The sequence below is a fragment of the Octodon degus genome, unplaced genomic scaffold, assembly GCF_000260255.1.
Source record: "Octodon degus isolate 3935 unplaced genomic scaffold, OctDeg1.0 scaffold00221, whole genome shotgun sequence".
NCBI classification, from domain to species: domain Eukaryota; kingdom Metazoa; phylum Chordata; class Mammalia; order Rodentia; family Octodontidae; genus Octodon; species Octodon degus.
In genome coordinates this window covers 308,311-329,595 of record NW_004524797.1, presented here as the reverse complement: position 1 = coordinate 329,595, position 21,285 = coordinate 308,311, and the positions used below count along the sequence as shown (strand labels likewise).

Here is a 21,285-nt window from a genome sequence, read left to right as displayed (position 1 = left end):
TTATTTTTTGGGACAGAGTTTTGCTATGAAATTCAGACTGGCCTTGAACTCACTACGTAGCCCAGGCTGACCTCAAACTTGAGGCAATCCTCCTGCCTCAGTCTCCTTAGTGCTGGTATTACAGGTGTGTGTCACCAGACCCGGCTCTGCCATACATTTTTCAATAAAAGCGGTGATTTAATATTTAAGACTATTTGCAAACACATTCATTACGGTCTCAAATATGTAAATGCAAAAAATGCATCAAGCTTCCTGGATTTTGACAATGTGAACATCTTTGCAAGTCAACCATCGGTCAGGGAATAGTCAGCAGCTCAGAAGCCAACCTGTCTCCCTGGGTCACAGCTCCCTCCCACAGACGTTTTCTGGACCCTTTTGGTAATCACATCCTTGCTTTATTGTTTGTCTGTGTTTTGTCTTCATTCACTCAACTTGTTATGAGATTATGTGATGTTTCATGCACCTGTAATGTTTTCCATCCTATGACTACAACAGTAAGCAAACAGCAACATGACACCCAGGATCTGGAGGCAGATTCATTTGATGGGCACTGAACGGGATCATTCCCAGAGATCAGACCCTGATCTCGGTGGCCTGGGGTTTATATGGGATACGTGAGCAAGAAGTGCAGAGGCGGAATGGCTTTGTCAATTGGGGACTGGTTTATACAATGTGCATCATAGTGGCCAGCTACGCATAGCAGTGGCCAGCCATTTCTAAGAGACGGGAGCACCCGGAACTGGAACAGGAACCTGGGCAACTAACAAACTGACATACACTGGCTGGGGTGGGAGGGTGGCTATTTTCTGCTACATGACTATGCCACAGATTTTTAAAGTCCATTTTACTATTGGTGGACATTCAGGTTGCTTATTATATTTTCTTTCTTATGTTTTTGGTATAGGGTCTCACTACGTAGCTTGGACTCACAGTGATCCTGTTTTCAGCCTCCCCAGCACTGGCATTCCAGGTACGCGTCACCACACATGGTCTCAGTGGCCGGCTCCGCTTGCCCAGGGGCGGGGTGGTGTGGCATGAGGATTGAATCCTGGTCCCTGAGCTTGCCTAAGCAGGCGCTTAGTCTGCTGAGCCATCTCTCCAGCCCAGGATGCTTATTACAAACAGTGCTGCTGTGAACATTCTCTCCGAGTCCGCCACGCGCACACACTTGTGGAGAATGCCTGCCTCCAAAAGTTTTGTTTTGTAGGGGGGGAGGAGTACTGGGAATTGAACTCAAAACCTTGTACTTGCCAGGTAGGTACTGCACTGCTGAGCCATATTCTTGGCCCCATCGTCTCCAAAGGCTCTGCACACTACTATTTTACACAGCAGTTATACACCTTTAGCACCAATAGCCATTTGGCACATGAGCATGGTAACACACTGGAGTGCCACATAGCGGTCCCCACAGACTGCTGGTACTCAGTTATGTTTATTTGGCTGGTTAGATTTCTTTTATGAAGAGGCTGTTCAAATTATTGCCTGCTTTCCTTCTGGAAAGTCTTTTATTTATACTCAGTGGGTGGGTGGAGGGCTCAGTTCATGAACGTCTTGCCATGATTCTGGTCACAAACTGAACTGGATGAGAACCAAGTCAGCTTTTCCCCTCATGTCAACACTGAACCTAACCACTGAATTTGATTCTGTTCTTGCTGTACTCTGCTTGTAACCAGAATCTTGCAGAGTTAAGTTCATAAACTGAGGCACCACAGTATACGTAAACTCACTCTACCCTTCCACTTTGTGCTTTGTCCTTCTTAATATCTTTCGATGGCCTGATGTTTTAGTTTTAACAGTCTACCATCGTTTTATCAGCAGTACTCTGCGTCCTGTTTCCTAGCCCTGGTTCATCAAGGTATATTTATGTGTCTTCTGACCTTACCTTTCACACTGAGGTTTCCAGTCAACCTAGGACTGACTTGGGAATGTGGGATGAAGTAGGGGCTAAGCTCATTTGTTTGCCAAACTGTCCCAGCATCAGATTAATTTTACAGTTACATCAACAAATATAATTTTAAAAAGTAACAGAAGCCATTTGTAGTCAATGAAATAGAACCACTTTGTCTTTACTTGTACATAACTTGAGGATTTTTGCTTTTGATGCTGTATGCTATTTTGATTAAAACATGTCCTACTTTTTACTTGGTATTTACATGACTGAAACACTTACAGTATCCTTTTTTATCATGATCATTTTCATCCCTGTTACAGGTATTCTTTTCAGTTAAAATATATTCAATGTAAAAATTTTAAAGCTAGTGATAATTTCTATGTGCTTAAAATGAAAACCTTAGAACATCTGGTCTTTTACTATTTCTGTTTTTTCTCAAATAAAAACAAATAACTTCAAGCTCATCTTCAGCCTGGCTTTCTCAAGTGCACTCTGTATTTCTAACAGCTTGCATCTATTAGAAAGTCTACTAGCTCAAGTTAATGTGTTCAAAATTAGATTTTTAACCTTCTTCTCAAACTGTAAGAATAATCTGCTTGAACCTTCAGGCTTGACTTGACCCCCACTTCTATGTATCTGTATCTATCTCCATATCTTCCTTGTTAGCTAGAAAACAATGGGGGGAGTGTGAACAGCATGCAAACTGTCAAGCAGTACAAATCAAGGCTTACCTCCCTGCTCCTATTGGAACTGGTTTGTAAGCATTTACCAATTTAGCATAGACAAGGAAGTGACTGAGACTTGTCACTCCTCAAGGGCTCATAATCTAGTTAGTGTGGTTGGTACACAGACTGCTAGTTGTGTACCACAAAGTTCGCTGAGACACAGGCATCCAGAGGGAGGGGCACAAAGTGAAACAGAGTAGAAAGGGGCGCCAGAGAAAGCTTTGTTGTCAGCCCAGGTGAGACAGGGCACTGACGAAAGATGGTGGGAAGAATGAGCTGCAGGCTGGCCGAGGGACTGGGGTATGCACAGTTAAAGGGCAGCAGGCACTGTTGCAGGGTATCAGCAGTCCTGGATGAGCATGGGGGGGGGGGGGGTAAGCCAAAGGTCAGGGGTGGCTACATCAGGATGCCGTGGACAAGGCTGGGTAGGAGGATTATGGACAGCCTGGCTCTAGGGTCTAGACATTCTGGGCCATGAGAAGCCCTCCACACTTGGAGTGAGGGGCATGGTAATTTTCCTGGCCCACTCTTGTGGGAATGCTGAGGTGCTAAAGACTCCAGGTAAGTCATCACATGCTTTGGGGATCACCTGCCTGGGGATATAACCACCATACAAGGGTGGACTTAAGTCATAAAATTCTCAATTTAACTGGAAAACAATGCAGCACTGCAAGGAAGACAACATCAATAGAGAAGGAAACTTTCGTCTTAAGATTATAATGTCTTCATTACACAAAGCCAGTTTTTATATTGATAAACTTTTTTTATTCTAATAGTATAGTAATAATTCAAGTACAATTTTCTTTGAAAAGCCAACTCTGTCAAAACAAAACTTGTTAACTATTTCTCATTAAACACTGGCATGTTCAATGTCCCACAACAGTCAGAGCCATCTAGCAGAAATGAGATGTTTTAAAGCCTACTGCATTTGTTATTGCTTAAATAAGTCTGAATTAGTGGTGGAGGTCTCAGAAGCAATAATTAGCTTTTGAAGACTCTAATGGATACTGTGACATGAAGTCATGAATCCAGGTATCAGTGTCTGGCAGCGATGTGTCCACCAGATAGACCACTACTTTTCGGTCCCAAGGGTTAGGATTTTCAATAACTTCTTGTATCAGTGCCACCAGAGGTTTCTTCTCCACATGATTTCGAAACACCATCGAAGCCTCTTCGGACCACTGGCTGCACTTCACTCCTAGGAGAGAGAGAGTGAAATGCCTTTCTCAGATCAGTTTAATGTAAACTATTAATTCTAAAGTAGCATAAGCATCCCGGGTTAGAACTGCTACTAAGGTGCAAAACAGCTACTGAGCCATCACACAGCCATCTAGATTGTCCTTTTTCTACTCTTGAGTGCAGTGGCTTCTGTAAGCCTTTACCTCCCAATGTAAGTTTCATTTGAGATTTGATGTTGTAGTACCTCATTCTTTATTTTTTATTATTTATTTATTTTGTGTTTTAGGAAAGGGTCTACAGGGTGTTCAGGGTCTCACTACTAGTTCGGACTCGGACTCCTAGTGATTTGCCTGTTTACAGCCTCCCAAGAGCTGGGATTACAGGCATGCCACCACTCCCAGTCTCAATCACTATCTCAGTGCACCCTCGGGGTGGGGCCAGCACATCAGGTCTGGGGATTGAACCCTAGGCCCCTGTGCCTGCTTGTAGGTGCTTTAGTCTGCTGAGCTATTTGGCCGGCACTATATTACCTCATTCTTAAATGAGGTAATAATGGCTACTCCTATTTCTCATACTTAAGGTATTCATAAACTAATAATTGAGAATATCAATAATATTAGTGGCACTTCTCTTAAAGTTTTTTCCCTGATGGGCTAAATATAGTTTAAAAAAAGAATTGCTATATGATCTATTTAGAGTGTCATTTTAAAGCAAATTTACAGAGTGTCATGTAAGGGGCACTGAATTCAAGGCCAGGAGACTCAGTTACTATTCTCTTCCCCCAGCTCTGTCAGGTGGGGTGATCGCGAGCTCATCAGCTGATCTCTTGGTCCTCAGTTTACCTAACGTAACAGAAACTAGTTGAACCAGATGAATTTCAGCTTCATGAATCTCTAAATTCCTATGACTCTTACATGAGAAGTCAATTCAGAGAATTCTAAATATGAACTTAAAACAAAATAGAGATAAAAATATTTTACTAAGTCCACATATACTAGATTAGACAAACTATCAGTTATGCTAAAGGAATGACGGTCTGAGAGTCTTACATGTAGTTTTAAAAGATTTGCCATCTACAGAGTAAGAGGGGTAAAATCTTCAATTACTAAGAATTTCTTGTAAGAGATGCCCATACATCTCATTTTATCTGCAGTAGCCTTGACAGTTCTTAAGTCATATATTTAATAAGTAATACAATAACCCCTCTAGAATCTAGTCAGCAAGGTGAGAGATGACCCACAGTAGCTCCAGTACGTCTCTGATTCAGGGCATTAAATGTGAAGTCACACTGCACAGCTACTAAGGACGTCCACATAAACGCCACAGGCAATGAAGCAGCAACCTTGGGAGTGACCCCACTTGTGAGTACATGAAGGCTCATTCCAAGGCCCCTGAAGAATCCTTACAGTATTCTGCTTTATCCCCCGAGGACATATTGTACATTGAGCCTTCCAATGTAATTGGATGAACTCACTTAAATGGAGTTCTTAAGCTTGAGGGATATTCTCAAATTTCCTAGGGCTTGGCTGGATGAGAACCAAGCTTACCAAAGTGATGACTCCAGTGGGTATAGCACAACAGAGGATTCCCATGAAACTCCCTGCCTTCCACTCCTCTGTCTAGTGAATGGCTATCCTGGAGCAACAAGGAAACATTCTGTACCATACACACTCTTGGACATTTCTTCTCCTTGTACTCTGAGAGCCTCTGTGACTGACAATCCAGCTGGTGCAAAGGTGTGGCAAAAGGGAGCCTAGAAAGGGAACTACGCTAAGGGGAGACTCACCCGCAAGACCTTATTTCCAGATATAGGTACACTGAGAAACAGGCATATGACTGTGCTACCTGCTCAGTCCACAAAGGGATTTCATATTCATTCTCTCAGCTGGTCCACCTATTAGTTCAGACACACAGGGAAGACAGGGATTGGTTGGCTATTTTATAAATAATTACAGGGATGGGTGAGTAGGAAGAGACTTGAATCCAGGTCCTCTGACTTCCAAACTATACTGTTCCTTCTGAGAAGGAAGCAGACAATTAAGGGTGCACTGGAGAAGCAGGCTGTGGGGCAAGATACTTAATTTTGAGCTTCTGTTTGTGATCTGGAGAGTATGTGGTACCCAAGCCTCCCAGAAGGGGACAACTCAGTGCAGTGAAGTGGCTACTAGGACTTAAAGATGTAAGAAGTCGTCATTTTATCCTAATGACAAAAATCTGGGAAAGTGAAAGATGAGGTTACAGGGCAAAATTCTGCCTAAACACTCGATGACGGACAGACAGATACAGTAGGTCACAATTTACTGGAGCAGAGCTCAATGACCAGGAACTTCAGAGGAGTGCAGGAAAACCTGGACTATAACTGGCAAAACGCTGGAGGCCTGCACAGACAAGCTGAGTGTTAAAAAGTTCCAGTAGGTGCTTGGGAGGCTGCAAAGAGGAGAATCACTACAAGTCTGATCTGTGTAGTAAGACCCTATAGATCCTGTACTAAACACATTAAAAAAAAAAAAAAGTTCCAGTAGGACCCAGTTATGTACTCTCACCCCCACACTTTCATGGGTGTTCCTTCCAAGACCACTGCCTCTAGGTCCTCACAGGAACAATAAGAGAAAAATCCCCTCTGCTTCCAGGAAGGGACAGGAAAGGAACATTGTAAAATGCACCAGAGTTCTGTGTTAAGGAGCCCTACCTTTAGGAGAAAGGATTCTATCAAAGCCTGGCCCACTGAGATGTCATCAGGGCCTCACCCAGCAGGGTGAAGGGAAATGCCCAGCTCCTCTCCTCCCTAGCCATCTCACCCCACCTAAAGGTGGGCCCTGAGATGAGGGGTGCAGGCTGGCAGCAAACTCAGATCTCACTGTGAGGTTAGAGACCTCTGTCCCCTGCCACCTCACACTGCAATTCTAAAGCGCTTTCTGTGTGTCACCCCCTCCCAAGCTGTACATCACATACACCCTACAGCAGAACACTGCAGGTGATACTAAAGAGAAAAAGCACAGTTTGAAGAGCCTGAACAAGCATCAGAATCACAGCCAGATATGGCAGGAATTTAAGAAAACTATGATTAATATGCTGAGGCCTTTCATGGAGGAAGTAGGCAGCACGTAGGAGCTGTGGAAGTAGTCCAGTGATGTAGCACTTGGTTAACAGGTTAGAGATCCTAGGTTCATCCCATAGTCCCACCAAAAAAGAAAGATGGATAATATAAACAGAAAGATGGACATTTTTTTTTTCCAGTTCTGGGTATTGAACCCAGGGCCCCTTCAAACTGAGCTACATTCCCAGCCCTTTTTTGAGACAAGATCTTGATAAGTTCTTAAATTTCTTAGGCTGGGTTCAAACCTGTGATCCTCTTGTTTCAGCCTCCCAGAGTGCTGACATTACCAGATGTATACCCCACCTCCCACACTTGGACATTTTAAGTATAAATAATAAAAAAATAAATGTTAGAAAGCAAAAATACTGCAATACAAAAGAATACCTGGGTGGGCTCATTAGTAGACTACATGTGGCCAAGAAAAGGCCTCTGATCTTGAGAATGTCTCAACACAAATTTCTAAAGCTAAAAAACAAAACACAAAAAGACTGAAAATGGAAGCATTAGTGGGAAAACGGATGCTCCCGGAGACTATAACGTGGCGTGAAATAGCAAACACAAAACCTTAAGTACTGCGTGGTTTCTCTTATACTAGAAACCCAAAATATAAAGAAAGAGAAATAAAGGAAATGAAAAGCAGTGAGGTACAGCTTTCTCATATGAGTAGGAGATTAAGAGATGGAGTTATGAGGAGAGAGAAGGGAGTTGAAAAAATGAAATAAGACGTGCCATGCACACAGCGCCCCTTAGAGAATATGGTGGCTAGGTATTGGAAACATATACCAATAAAAATAAAAACTCAAAAAATAAAGTTATAAACGAGAATGCAAAAAATATTTTAAGCTAAAAAAAATAAAAAAAGCATTAAAATTTGATGAAACGAAAGTAGTGATTAAAGAAATTTACAGCACTGATCATGTATATCAGACAAGAAGAAAGCTCCCAGGTGGGTGGCAGAGTGCCCAGCACAGGGCAGGCACAAGCAGCCATCACGCTAACGACACAGATGAGGCTGCCAGCATGCACTTCTTGTGGAGACTCCTGCCTGGAAAGTGTGGTGCTCACATGTGACAGAATGTGTTGCTAGTAAGACTTGAACATTAAAGTAAAAAATAAAAAAGGTGACCATTAAATCTGAAGAAACTACCTAGAGGTTTGAATCCAAAGCAATCTAAAAGGCGGTCATCATGGGCAAAGTGCCAATTTTGCTTTATATCCAATCACCATGAGAATTTCCTTTGAATTATAATAGAGACACAGAGAAAAGGGCAAGTCTTTCAAAGTAAGACAATATAACCTCTAATAAAAGCTGATCAATAAATCAAAGGAGAATCTATATACAACATTTCTTTCATTGCCAAGATCAAATGGCTTCTAGTGTGTGGCACGTATGTGCTCGTGGGGCTGAGGACCGCAGGGACCAGGGTGGACCCCTGTGCTCACGATATTACATGCGCCAGTGCAGCAGACAGAGCAATCAGGCGATGTGGGAATCTGCATTCCTTAGCTCTCCTGGCCTCCTTGCCTGGGACTGACACACATAACCCCTGAGTTGAGCTTTATCCAACACTGAGCTACCTAATGGCAGGAGCCCATTAGGGCGGCCACCAGCATCTATGCTGCTTTCACTAAATGTCAAAGGAAAACTTGATGGAAAGCACTGCACACAGGCATCACGGCACAGCTACTAACGCAGCTCTCCCAATTTCAACTGTATTTTTTTCAGGGCTGAAGATTACAGCTCAGGGCCCCAGTGTCCTGCCACCAAGACAGGTCCTCAATGCCAGCTTCTCAAATTCTAATAATAGTGAAAAGATTGGTGTGCATGTGGTAGAATGCACACTTGCATGCCGTCACCTGTGATAAAACTAGAAACTGACTTGGCCATGAAAAGGGCCCACAAATGTTTTGTACTCACTGTGAAGATGCACAACTCTGTGCCATATAATAATGAAATATTCTTTTTCTATTGGTTATTTTTACTATTCTTTGTTTATTAGTTTATTGGCAGGATCTCTTGATATTAAAAGCTGTAAGCAATCTAATTGTTCAATTATAGGGAACTACCGATTTGATGAAATATTCTATATCTATTAAAAATAATTAGCAGTGGTGAGGGGACTAGCTCAGTGACAGAATACAGTCTTAGCACTATGAGGCACCACACTGAGGGGGGTCTAATGATTACAAAACCATAGAAATGGCCCTCAAATAGGGAAAAATGCTGAGTGAGGAAAAGCAAATGCCATATAACACCTGTATTAGGATTGTAGCTTTAGAAATATACTCATGCTCTCATGAAACCAGAGGCAGAAGAGTAGGAAAAAGAGAAATAGCAGACAGAATGGTATTACATGGTAGTACAAGATCATTAAAATAATTTCCATTACAGCCAAGATGTTGTTAGTATTAAAAAATAAGAACAACAACTCTTCAGTGGGCCAATTATTCCATGCTTATTCAGGATCCAGGACAAAATGACATTGTAAACTGCAGCGTAAATGCAGATTCCATGGAAATTACCTGCAAGCTGAGCTGTGAGTGCTTGGAATGGCAGCTTTCGGAATATGTTCACTAGGGGCTGGACTTGCCTTGCGTTGATTAACTCGTGCTTGCCGTAGTCCAGTTCATACACAGAGACAAGCCCGTTGGTCAGGATTCCTTTTAAAAGTACCCTGTGCCACCTAGCATGCATTGGATTAAAGGAGAAAACACACAAAGTCAGCAGCTGCTTTAAGGTTAACATAAAACTATGATAGGAAATTAACGCCAAAATACCGAAATACAAAACTAGGCTGTCATAGAAGTTTTGAATCTGTCCAATAAAGCTTTTCTTTCATCTTTTATGAAGGCAGTGCAGATACTGATTGATCTCTTGGTGGTCTTACAGAGCTGGGGGAGGACCCTGACACATCAATTACCAACCACCCCTATGCAGAATGAAACAGATGCCATGGTGGATGATTAGCACAAGGCCAAGGAGGGCTTTCAGCCTTCGGGGACAGTGGAGAGCCACGTGTCTGGTACTTGGTCCACGTCCGGAAGATGGAAAACGACATGTGAGCTGGAGCTCAAGAAGTGCTACAGATAAAAGCCCAAGGGGCTCACGGGTGCAGTGGCTGGAGGCAAATACTCCAGTAATGTTAGGAGGGAGACTGTACCGAGATGGAAACTCAGAATAAGATGGGAGGCTGAGAAATTAAAAGTTTTGAATGAAAAGTTTAGTTTTAGTTATGCTGAATGAGGAAATTAAACATTAAACCAAAACAAAATCCCACCTATCACCTATGATAAAGAACTTGGAATAGGTGAGAGTATGTGGAGGAAAAAGAGGCGCCTTGTTTCCGGGCTAGAGCTCAATCAAGGAATGTATTTTTTCTCTAACTTAGGTCTACACTGATAGCATAAAAAAAAGAGAGAAAAATCCAGACTAGAAGCTTAATATATGAAAGGTCACTTTAAAATCCTAGTTTCAATCACGTGATTAAAAAGGATGATTATCTTATGGAAAGGAAGGCTGTGGTCTTGGCACCCGAATGGCGTGAGCTGGCCTCCTTAGCAGGCCCAGCTATTCTCTGAACAGGTTTATCAGCCACAAGCCCGGCAGAAGAGCACACTCCTTACTGTAACATACTGCTAGCAGGGATGGCCAGCAAACACTAGAGGAGGACGGGTCTGCCCTAAGGTGAACAAAGGGTACATCTTTAAATACTGTTGTGTGACTGGAGCAATTTTGAAAGAACTCCTGAAATCTTCAGAAAGACTCAAAAATACAGAGAACTGCATGAGTTCCAAACAAAACTGAGACATGGAAAGGGTGCACAAGGAGCTCGGCTTTGGGCGCCAAGCAGGCCTGAGCTAGAGTCCCACCTGGACCATTTTCCAGTTGTCTTACCCAAGGCTCTTTATTTAACCTTTCTGAGCTTATCTTGTGTAATGGTTAATTTTTATTCATTTGCATTAATATTATATAAAAAGTGCCCAATAACTTTGTATAATATGAAATTCAAACCAAATTGGAGAGGACATTCCATATGTAGACATGCCAGTTTGATAAAGGTTGCTGATCTGTATAAGTTCAAGGAAAGATGAGTAAGTTTGGTTACCACCAATAGTATTGTCTTTAAATTTCACAGAGCAAAATGATGGTGGCTTCTCTCTTAGTCCGTAAGTACAGAGCAGTGAGGAGAAAGTTTCAGGAAAATAGTATGTTGATTTTTTTTTTATGTTTTGATTTTCAAAACTAGTAGCTTACATAAAGGCTTCAGTTTTGACTAGATTACCGACTTCAGTGCAAGGTATTGCCTGCAGTTCATTAAAAATTCAGATTCTCTGAATACAATCATTATGTATATCTAGAGTAGATCAATAAACTTAATTTAAAAAAAACCTCACATCAGAATCTGATTTAGGAGATCTGATGTAAGGAAGAATTTATATTTTTAATGGGATTTCCAGGCATTTCTTATTGAGATAGACTTAAAAATTACTGTAATAAAAAATGTTACCTGCAATTTCTAAGTCTTAACTTACTGTAGTAAATAGTTCTGAGTCTTATGTAAGACGTGCTAAACATTTTACACAGATTTGTTTTTACATGTAAAATATTCATTATTTATCTGGTAACAAATCACTGACTTAAATCCAAGAGTCTTGGGGTAGAAATGTTCAAACTCATGAAAGCTAGGTGAAGAGCCTAAACCAGAGGTCTCTAGCTCATGAGTTCTTCTACATGCGACTCCTTTCCTGCAAGAGGGAAACTCCCCACCATCACCCATCATGAATCCGTTCCTGGCCCGTGATAACTGGTTACTGCTAGTTTGGTTTTAACTGTAATTAAATTATCCTGCAAAGAGTTCTGGTTGAGGCAGATTTATAAAATTAAAGCATGTGACATGTAGACTTCATTCAAAATGAAAGCTTTTCACATTTGAGAGTTGAAAATTAGGTTTAGTCTCCTGTGAAAATGATAGTTTTATGTATGTCTATTATCTTAAATAATAAAAACATTTCACTTAAAAAAGGTTGAGTTTTGGGGTGGTGGTGGTAGTATGTGTGTGTTTTAGAGAGAAGAAAGAAAACAAATGTTTTATCTGCAACATGAACAAGCTCATCTCTCATTTCCCTGGGGAGAGATGGTGTGCAGACAAGGCAGGGACAGGGCACGGTGCACACGTGGAGGGGGAGACTGGGAGCTGGCAAGCCTGCGCCTCCCTGGGATGGAGGCCACACATCTCAATGGGCCACAGGGCACAGGCATGGCTGGAAATGTGACAACAGGAGAAAACAGTTGCAACCACTGAACAAATGAAAGAATATGGTTCTCAGGGTCCCAAGGCCCAAGAGTAAACAATGCACTGCCCTTCTTTATAAAAAGACGCATACTGCTAAGAAGCAAATGACAACATATATCAAAAATCCTGTCATCTTTTAACAAGAAATTTTTCTTCTAGGAATCTACCTCATCAGATAATAACGAGAGACACAAAGATTTATGCTCCACAAAAACCCATTATTTATAGCAGTGAAAAACCTGGGGAGAAAGAACCCCATATAACAAAAGAAAATGATAATTATGATTTCTCCATGACAGATTACCATTAAAAAAAATTTCTAAAAATTTTTATTATGTGGAGAAATGTTTATAGCATAATGTAAGGGGAAAAAAAGGTAGGTACAACTTTATGCACAATAATAATTATCAGTTATATAAATATGCATTAAAAAAACTAGAAGACATTTACATAAGCAGTTTAACAAGTGCTATGTTTAGGTAGCTGATTTTCTTTTCCTTTTTTTTTTTTTTAGGAACCGGGGATTGAACTCAGGCCCTTGCGCTTGCCAGGGAAGCGCTTATTCTACTGAGCCATCTCCCCAGCCCTGGGATAGCTGATTTTAGTTTATGCTTTTTTCATGTATTTTTTAAATTTCCCATAATAAACATTTTAAAATACAAAAGTTATTCAATTAAAAAATGGATCGCTTTCTGAATAAAAAATAATATTCTAATAGGAAAATAGGGACAACATTTTTTGTTGTTGTACCAGGGATAGCATTTAAACCTTCATTTTAGGCAATAAATTAGGTTTGTTTTTTTTTTTTTTTTTTTTTTTTTTTTTTTTTTTTCCCCAGAACCGGGGATTGAACTCAGGCCCTTGCACTTGCTAGGCAAGTGCTTATTTCACTGAGCTATCTCGCCGGCCCATAAATTAGGTTTTAACAGGAAAGTGATTACTACATTTTTAGTAAATGACATTACTTTAAATATGAGAAAAACTGCCCAATTCATTGGTTCTGGCTTTATATTAAAAATTCCCATTCTTGAACACATTTCTTGAGACTATAATGCTGACTGAAATAAGTCACACAGGTTAAATATTGTACGGTTTCTTTTATATGAGAAAGCTAAAGTATAAATAATTTTTTTTTAAACATTTATTTATTTATTGTGTGTGTGTGTGTGTGTGTGTGTGTGTGTGTGTGGCCAGCTCAGCCCACCAGGGGGCAGGGCTGGCTGGCATGTGGTGCTGGGGGATCGAACCGTGGTCCCTGTGCTTTGCCAAGCTTGTTCCAAGTAGGTGCTTTAGACCACTGAGCCATCTCGCCAGCCCTAAATAATTTGAAGAGCAAAATAAAAAAGAGATGATAGGAAACAGGGAAGTCGACTTATGGAGCTGGGAAGGGGCCCTAGAGTCGAGGAAATAAGAGTAGAAAGGAGAGAGATATGTGTGGGACCAACGAATGCACTGACTGTGTATTACAGAAGGTTTTTTTTCTCCGAATGCCTTCAGGGCATGACTGGCTGGCTTGAGTTGTGGGGATGGAACCCCAGCAACCTGAGCCTGACTGCTTTGCTGAAGCAGCCACTTAAAGAGCTGAGCTAAGGGCAGGCCCCTGCTGTGTATTACAAACGTGTACTACTGATTTCCTTCTGGAGGTTCCAATCCCCTGGGAGAGAGTGAGGGCCCTAGGCATCACTGTACGCGGTTTCCTCAGGAACAGAACAGAGGGAGGGCTTTGTCTAAGCACCTACTTATTTTCCACCTTGGCAGCGTACACGTGGTCTTTCTCCAGCGGCACGGGGCGCTCTTCAGAGACACTGTAATACAGAATCATCTCTTCCATCAGAACTTCCAGCTTATGGATCTCCTGCCAAGGCTGGATGACAAAGTAGCCTGGGTGGCAGGCCACCGGCACATACACGTCCATGTGCTGCCCAGGCTTTGACAAGTGCAGGGGAGGAGGCAGTTCCTCTGTGGAGAAGGAGCTAGTGTGCTCCGCCATGGGCTTCTTGATGACTCTGGCAACGCTTTTCTTAAAATTCTCTGCTTCACTCTCTGCCACAGGCACGTTGCCGTTTCTGTTGGTGGGCGAGCTGACCGCGCTGGGCACAGCGCTCAGAAACACGTCCTTCTGATGCTTCCACAGGTCTGCATTTGTTATCTGGCGGTTAATGCTGCGGTGCGGGTCAGGGAAGTTCTTAGGAGTAAACAAATACACATATGCAATCCCCTTGGCTTTGTCCACTTTTGTAACCTTTGGAAAATGCAAAAAATAATTTATGAAATCCAAATTCATATTAAATTCTGAGAGGCAATTATATTAATCTTTTTTTTTTTTTTTTTTTTTCCAGAACTGGGGATTGAACTCAGGTCCTTGTGCTTACGAGACAAGTGCTTATTCTATTGAACCATCTCCCCAGCCCCTCAAATACCATTAATCTTAAATATTAAAATAGATAATTTCTCAGAGAAAAAACTAGCTATGATTCACTTTATTTAATACTGATGGCAAGCTTACTTTATTTAAAATACAAAAGTTATTCAGTTAAAAGTGGATTGTTTTCTGAATAAAAATAATATTCTAATAGGAAAATAGGGACAACACTTAAACCTTCATTAGGTTTTAACAGGAAAATGGCTACACTTTTTTGATAAATATTATTTTAAATATGACAAAACCTGCATAATTCTAGCAATAAACAGAGTCAACTCAAAACAGCACATAAGGCAGCTACAATCTAATAAACAGGAAAAACTGCAAAAACCTTAAAACTTGCCAGAGGTTGCTACCACAGAGAAAAAGGAAGTAGCTCTTTTTAAAAAAATGTATAGCACAGGGTCTATGGGGTCTTACTACACAGATCAGACTCATAGTGATCCTCCTGTTTTCAGCCTCCCAAGCACTAGGATTATAGGTGTGCACCACCACACCTAGTCTCAGTCTCTGTCTTAGTGTGCCTTGTAGGTAGGGCTGGCAAGGCACACTGGGGATTGAATCCTGGTCCCTGAGTCTGCCTAAGCAGGTGCTTTAATCTGCTGAGCTAGCTGGCTAGCCCTTGGAAGTAATTCTATATGTCACAAAGTTTTTAAATTAATGATATCCTAAAAGACTCAAAATAGAATAGTATGATTAATCCCCATGTGTTCATCCCCTGACCTCAGCAAAGATTTTTTTTTTTTGTCTTTCTGAGTCAGTGTCTCACTATGCACTTCAGACAAACCTTGAGCTCACTTTATAGCCCAGGCTGGTCTCAAACTCACAGCAATCCTCCTGCCTCAGCCTCCAAGTGCTAGGATTACAGGTGTACCCCACCACGCCCAGCCTCAGCAAAAGGTTTAATAAGCATTTGGCTTCAGGCTGATGCAACCTCTGACGTGGATGGGAAGGAAAAAGCTTCACTGTCCAGCACACTGCTGGGGACCTCAGGTCTGAATTCCTTGTTTAGTTCAATGCATGAGCTTTCTTCCTGCTCCCTCCCAACTACACGGAGGACAGGGACTTGGAGAGTAAGAGGATGAACGCTGCACTGCACAGGACAAGGTGACAGTTTTACCCAGGGGACCTTCTTTTTTTTCTTTCAACATATTTTATTAAGACATTTCTCACAAACTAGAGGAAGTCTTGTTTACCAGTGACAAGGCACAATGTAAGTACATTTTTACAGCAAGCAAATAGCAAGAAAGACTTAGGCACCGTAACTGATGAATTCCAGAGCTACTGGTTTCTAGTACTGTACTTCCAAACTGCAAATGTTTAGTACTCAAAGCTCTAAGAATACCAGACACAGGAACTCCTAAATAATCCCAACCAGCACACTGTGTTTCATTCCTGTGTTCACATATATACTAATTCAGCTCATCAAACAGCCCTCCTCGGCAAATAAGCATTAAGATTAAATATAAAATGCTATCATTTTGAGACAAATTCTTAATACCAAAGCAGAACAGAATATGAATATTAACAGGTAAAGAACCACAAATTTCTTTTTTATTTCAGATAATTTCAAATGTTCAGCAATACTTTAAAGCCTTTTCTGGGGGGCCAAGGAGATGGCTCAGTAAAATAAGCACTTGCCTGGCAAGTGCAAGGGCCGAACTGAAAACAAACAAACAAAACAATAACAACAACAAAACTTTTCTGTATAGGCAGCATACAATAACCTATTTTGATTTATGAGATAAATGTACAAACAGTACCCTTGATTAGACCCTGGCAGATAGGGCACTTTCTTAGAGAAGGGGCACCTTCTTTTTATAAATTTTATTTTAATTTTAAACAGAGTAAAAAATAAAAAGAAAAACAGAAATGATACAGAATTTCAAAAATCAAGATGATAAGGATTCAACAATGAGAGGGCCAGTCAAATAGCTCAGAGGATTAAAGCATCTGCTTAGGCAGATAAAGGGGCTGGGTGTTTGATCCCTGGCCTGCCATGCCGGTCCCACCCCGGGGCACAATGAGATGGCAATTGAGACTGAGCACAGTAGTGTGCACCTGTAATCCCAGTGCTTGGGAGGCTGTAAACAGAAGGATCACTACAATTCTGATCTATGTAGTGAGACCCTTTAGACCCTGTACTAAATACAAAAAAAAAAAAAAAAAAAAAGAATTCAATGATTATTCTATTCCATACTGCTGTCTTCAAATTAGTTGTTCAGATTATCAGATACAAGCATGCACAATTATTCAAAAAACATTAAGTGTTAATTCCTCCTTTCAATAAACCAACAGAAACTGAGCACTGACTTGCTAACTACCCCCGCTCTCTCTGCTAGGGGCTGTCTGTGTGGGGCCTGGCACTGAGCACTGGGGCTGCTGTGTCACATGTCTCCAGGGCATCAACTTTTCTGATTTATCTTGGGATTCATCTGACTCACTTTAGAAAGGACAACAGTGAGATACTTTCAGCTGTACCTTTTAATGAAGAAAGCTAGAAGTAAAAGGCAGGAATATAGGAAGAGAGGGAGACACTGGCAAGGCAATCCATCTACAGTAATTTACTGTAAAAAATTTTCCCAGAGAAAAGTCTAGTTAAGTTCAACCTTTGAAACAGTAATGACATGCTGATGTCTAAGTTATTTTCATATTTGTTATAGAAGTATCATTTTAAAATTTGCTATTAATAGGTACTTTTATTGAGTACACCATGGCTTTAGGATCATACTAAGTAGCCGAGACTAACAAGCAGCTGAGAAAATAGTGTTCATTAACATGTGACAGCTGAAGAACATTAAGTGGCACCCAATTAAGCAAGCAACACTGTCAGCCTTAGAGAAGTATAAAGATAGGGAAGCCCGTGAGAATGGTGTATAAACCTTAGTGAAGATATCGTTTAAGACACTGTATGGTTACATGTTTATATAAAATATCATCGGAATCAGCTAATAACAATCGCATATTTCTAGTCCTGGAAACACGAACAAAGTTTCTGGAGATGCAAAGTGCAGAAAAAGGAAACGAAAGTAAGTGAAATAAGTAGAGCCGTTTTAATAAACTTCATGAAAAAGAGGCAAATAAATGCCAAGATTATAAACAAATTAAGATTATAGGCAAATGATATATTTATAACACACTCTCCATTAGGGAAAAACAGTGGATTATTTAATTGATCCTTAGAAACATACATCGAGAGATATGACATCCCTCTGTTGGGATGTCTTCATTCTTTATCACAAAGCAAAATTGGAGCAGAAAACTACTTTTGCTGCCTGATTTATAATGACAAAATTATATCAGTGGTTTAAAAGTAATACAGGAGACATAGGTAACTTACTAAATGAGAAACAAACCATGAAATACAGTTATCACATGTAACCAAGCTTCTGAATATAAAATATCTCTGATGTGAAGTTTACAGTACGATAAAATTCATCCCAAAGCCCGCTGAGCCTCTCCAGCTAGAAGCTCCCTTTCCAGAGTCACCCAGAGCAGTGAGGTACAAACCTTAATGCTGCAGTCTGAACAATTCAAAACAGAATCTCTCAACCAGAGCACAGCATCTGGCGTCCACATACCAATCGACTGTGGAAGATCAGCCAGACAGCACTTTACAGCCTGATGGGAAGAAAGCAGACATCTTAAAGTAAGTGCTTCTGCTTAATGGCACTGTTATTTTCCTACAGTCACATGTTGGCAAGAGAGCAAGCAAGAGCCACAGCTGATAATGGTAATCACTGCTCTTGGTGTGGGCTGTTTCGGGCTCTACTGATACCACTACTATGTCTTTCCTCCTTCTGTCAGCCAGGGCTGGTACCAGGTGCTCCTCACCTCACACTGTCCCACATGACGGTGCCATGACACCCTTCTGCAGGTGCTGAAGTGACTCCGAGAGCCCAGCCTGTGGCCTGTCCCTGTCTAACTTACTGCAGTGACCTTTGAAGGCAACCCAGCTCCTTTCAGTCTAAAGTTTGTGGGCTTCACCCTTCACCTCCTGAGTACCTTTTGGGAATCAAGCATTTATGCTAATCCTTTTCTTTCTTTTTTTGGTATGAGGAATTGAACTCAGGACAGCAGCTTGTGAGGTGTTGCTAAGCCATCTCCCAGCCCTGTGCTAATCTTTTGAAGGAAGCTGAGATGAGAATTAGAAAGGATAGGAAAACTGATATCCACAGTGACCCGAAAGCCTTAGGCTTTCCATCTCTACCATCCCTACCATTATCCAAGTTTTTGAAGAATGACACTTTTGGGAGAAATTCTATCATTTTAAAATCCTGGCCACAAATCCACAAGTTTAAAATACTGTTGAGACAATAGTCAAATCATGTTATGGTCAGCTTTCACTGGCAGAACTGGTTTGCTACAGTGACTTGGGACCTCTTATGGAGATGTGAACTAGAGACCTGCATGAGGGGGCCTTTAAGAGTTCCCCATCAGTAGTCCTCACAGCCACCAAATAATGACTTCAGGTATTGTAAGAAATGTCTAAAGAGCCAGCCAGATAGCTCAGCAGACTAAAGCACCTGCTTAGGCAGAGCGCAGGGGCCGAGGTTCAATCCCCAGCACCACAAGCCATGCTGGCCCTGTCCCTGGGGGCGCACTGAGACAGCAATTGAGACTGGGCATGGTAGTCTGTGCCTGTAATCCCAGCGCTTGAGAAGCTGAAAACAGGAGAATCACTATGAGTCTGATCTGTGTAATGAGACTCTGTACTAAATACATTAAAACATAACAAAAGAAAAAAAAACATAACAAACAAACAAAAACCCCCTGAAATGTCTATTACCAGTTAATCCAATAGCATGAGAAGGGTACTAGAGAATGACTTTCAGAGAGAGAGCAGTGGATCCCCCTCTACTCCAGGCCAGGGAACTTTTTCAAGGTAAGGCTATTCTTAGCAGCACTGAGAAGCTATGGCCTTCCAGTATTATAGCTGAGCAACAGAGCAAAAATGACTGACAACAGGCTTGAAAAGATGCTGAATAACATCTCTGTAGTAGTCACTGTTAGAAAAGGCAGTAAGAGACTGGAGTGAGAGAAATGCTGAAAAGCTATACTAGCTCTTTATGGACAATTAGATTTATATGCTGAGTACTAAAGCCTTCAGGAAACATTAGGGACTCTGCTAATATAGAGTATTGGTTTATAGCTTTAAAGAATATATTGATTTCTATACAGAATTCTGTATTTCTTCCCAAAATCAAGTAAATTCTGTTAACTTTAATCAAGTAAAAACAATTAAAAATTCTTATCATTTCAATGTTTACTAAGAGGGGAGGATAGGCTGAGGTAAATCTTTTTATTAAAAAGCATGGGGTAAATATATAAGAAATGAAAATATGTAACATATGAACAGATTTCTAGAGAATGGTTGACTATGACCTCTTGAAATAAACATTTATATACAATATATTGGGGCTGTGTAGAAGTCAATACTTTCGGGGCCAGGGATGTAGCTCAGTGGCATAAGCACCTGCCTGGCAAGGGCAAGGTCCCAAGTTCAATCCCTGAAAAAAAAAAAAAGAAAAAAGAAAGTCAATACTTTCATTTAATAATTGAAATAGGAAGTCTAACTTGACAACACAGCCTAATGAGTTGGTAAACTTGAAAACAAGTATGTATCAATAATATTCTGTAAATATGCCTGGGATTCTTGTCTTAGAAAAGTTTCATTTCTGAAAATGGGTAAATAATCACACTTCAATAATTTTATTTATTTATTTTTTTTACAAACTAGGACACCTTGATCATTAGTAAGATCAAAACAGAGAGCATCTCACAACACAATTAGGAACAAACACATCCAAAGTTCTCCCAGAAAATCACCAGGTTTACGACTAATTGTTACCTGGGGTGGTACTGAAATCATTTCTTGTAGAAACCGAGGCGGAATTTCTCTGAGCTCTGACACTTTCACAGAGGTTGCGTTGCCAGAGTCTAGGAACTGAACATCTAGTGCCCGGCTGCTATGGACATTTGTGATCTGAAATAAGACAAGCAGTGGTTAATTTATTAGTGCATGCAAAAGACTAATATACTTTTGTGCAGTTATATCTGACATAATTCTAAATTTCATATTAAAAGCAACAAAAATAGTGTTAATAATTTTCCTTACTTTACAATGTATTTATATATCAATAATTATTTACGAGTAGATTTTAACATCTAGTTTTTAAATCACTTAATCAGTAAACTAATAATAATCAGTAAAATTCATAAAAACTTTTCTCTGATTCTAGGACATTCTAAAGTAACTTTTAAAAAAAAATCTTGTATTAAATCTTTTTTTTTTTTTTTGTGGTACGGGGGATTGAACTCAGGACCTTGCTACTGAGCTATGCCTTCAGCCCTTCTAAAGTAACTTGATATGTTAACAAATTCTACTGATTGGAAGATACAGTCTGATTTTTAAAACCCATAACATTTTATAGCTTCGTCATAGAACCTGGGTAATCTTTATCATTTTGCTAACAGAAAAAATTTAAAACTCGGGAAATCACAGACAGGTTAAGTAAAGTCCAACTTAATAGTTCAGAAATGTAGAAATTAGGGATCTGGGGTGACGGTATACCCCTTCAGTCCTCGCTATTCAGGAGGTGAGGAGGAGGATGGCAGTTTGAGACCTGCCTGGGTAACTTAATGAGACTGTCTCAAAACAAAAGATTTTAAAAGGG

General features: G+C 40.7%; 1 protein-coding gene across 2 annotated transcripts in view; it reads right to left on the bottom strand.

The window, feature by feature from the left end:
• Nucleotides 1-3,364: 3,364 nt before the first annotated feature.
• Nucleotides 3,365-21,285, bottom strand: part of Tdrd7 (tudor domain containing 7) — a 64,690-nt gene continuing 46,769 nt past the window's right edge. For both annotated transcript variants that reach the window (XM_004645212.2, XM_023705471.1), the window contains exons 13-17: nucleotides 20,460-20,594; nucleotides 18,119-18,229; nucleotides 13,926-14,428; nucleotides 9,416-9,576; nucleotides 3,365-3,814 (exon numbers count right to left, since the gene is read on the bottom strand). In XM_004645212.2, the coding sequence (XP_004645269.1) occupies nucleotides 3,585-3,814; nucleotides 9,416-9,576; nucleotides 13,926-14,428; nucleotides 18,119-18,229; nucleotides 20,460-20,594 (1,140 nt within the window). In that variant the 3' untranslated portion in view covers nucleotides 3,365-3,584. The remainder of the gene's footprint in view (nucleotides 3,815-9,415; nucleotides 9,577-13,925; nucleotides 14,429-18,118; nucleotides 18,230-20,459; nucleotides 20,595-21,285) is intronic.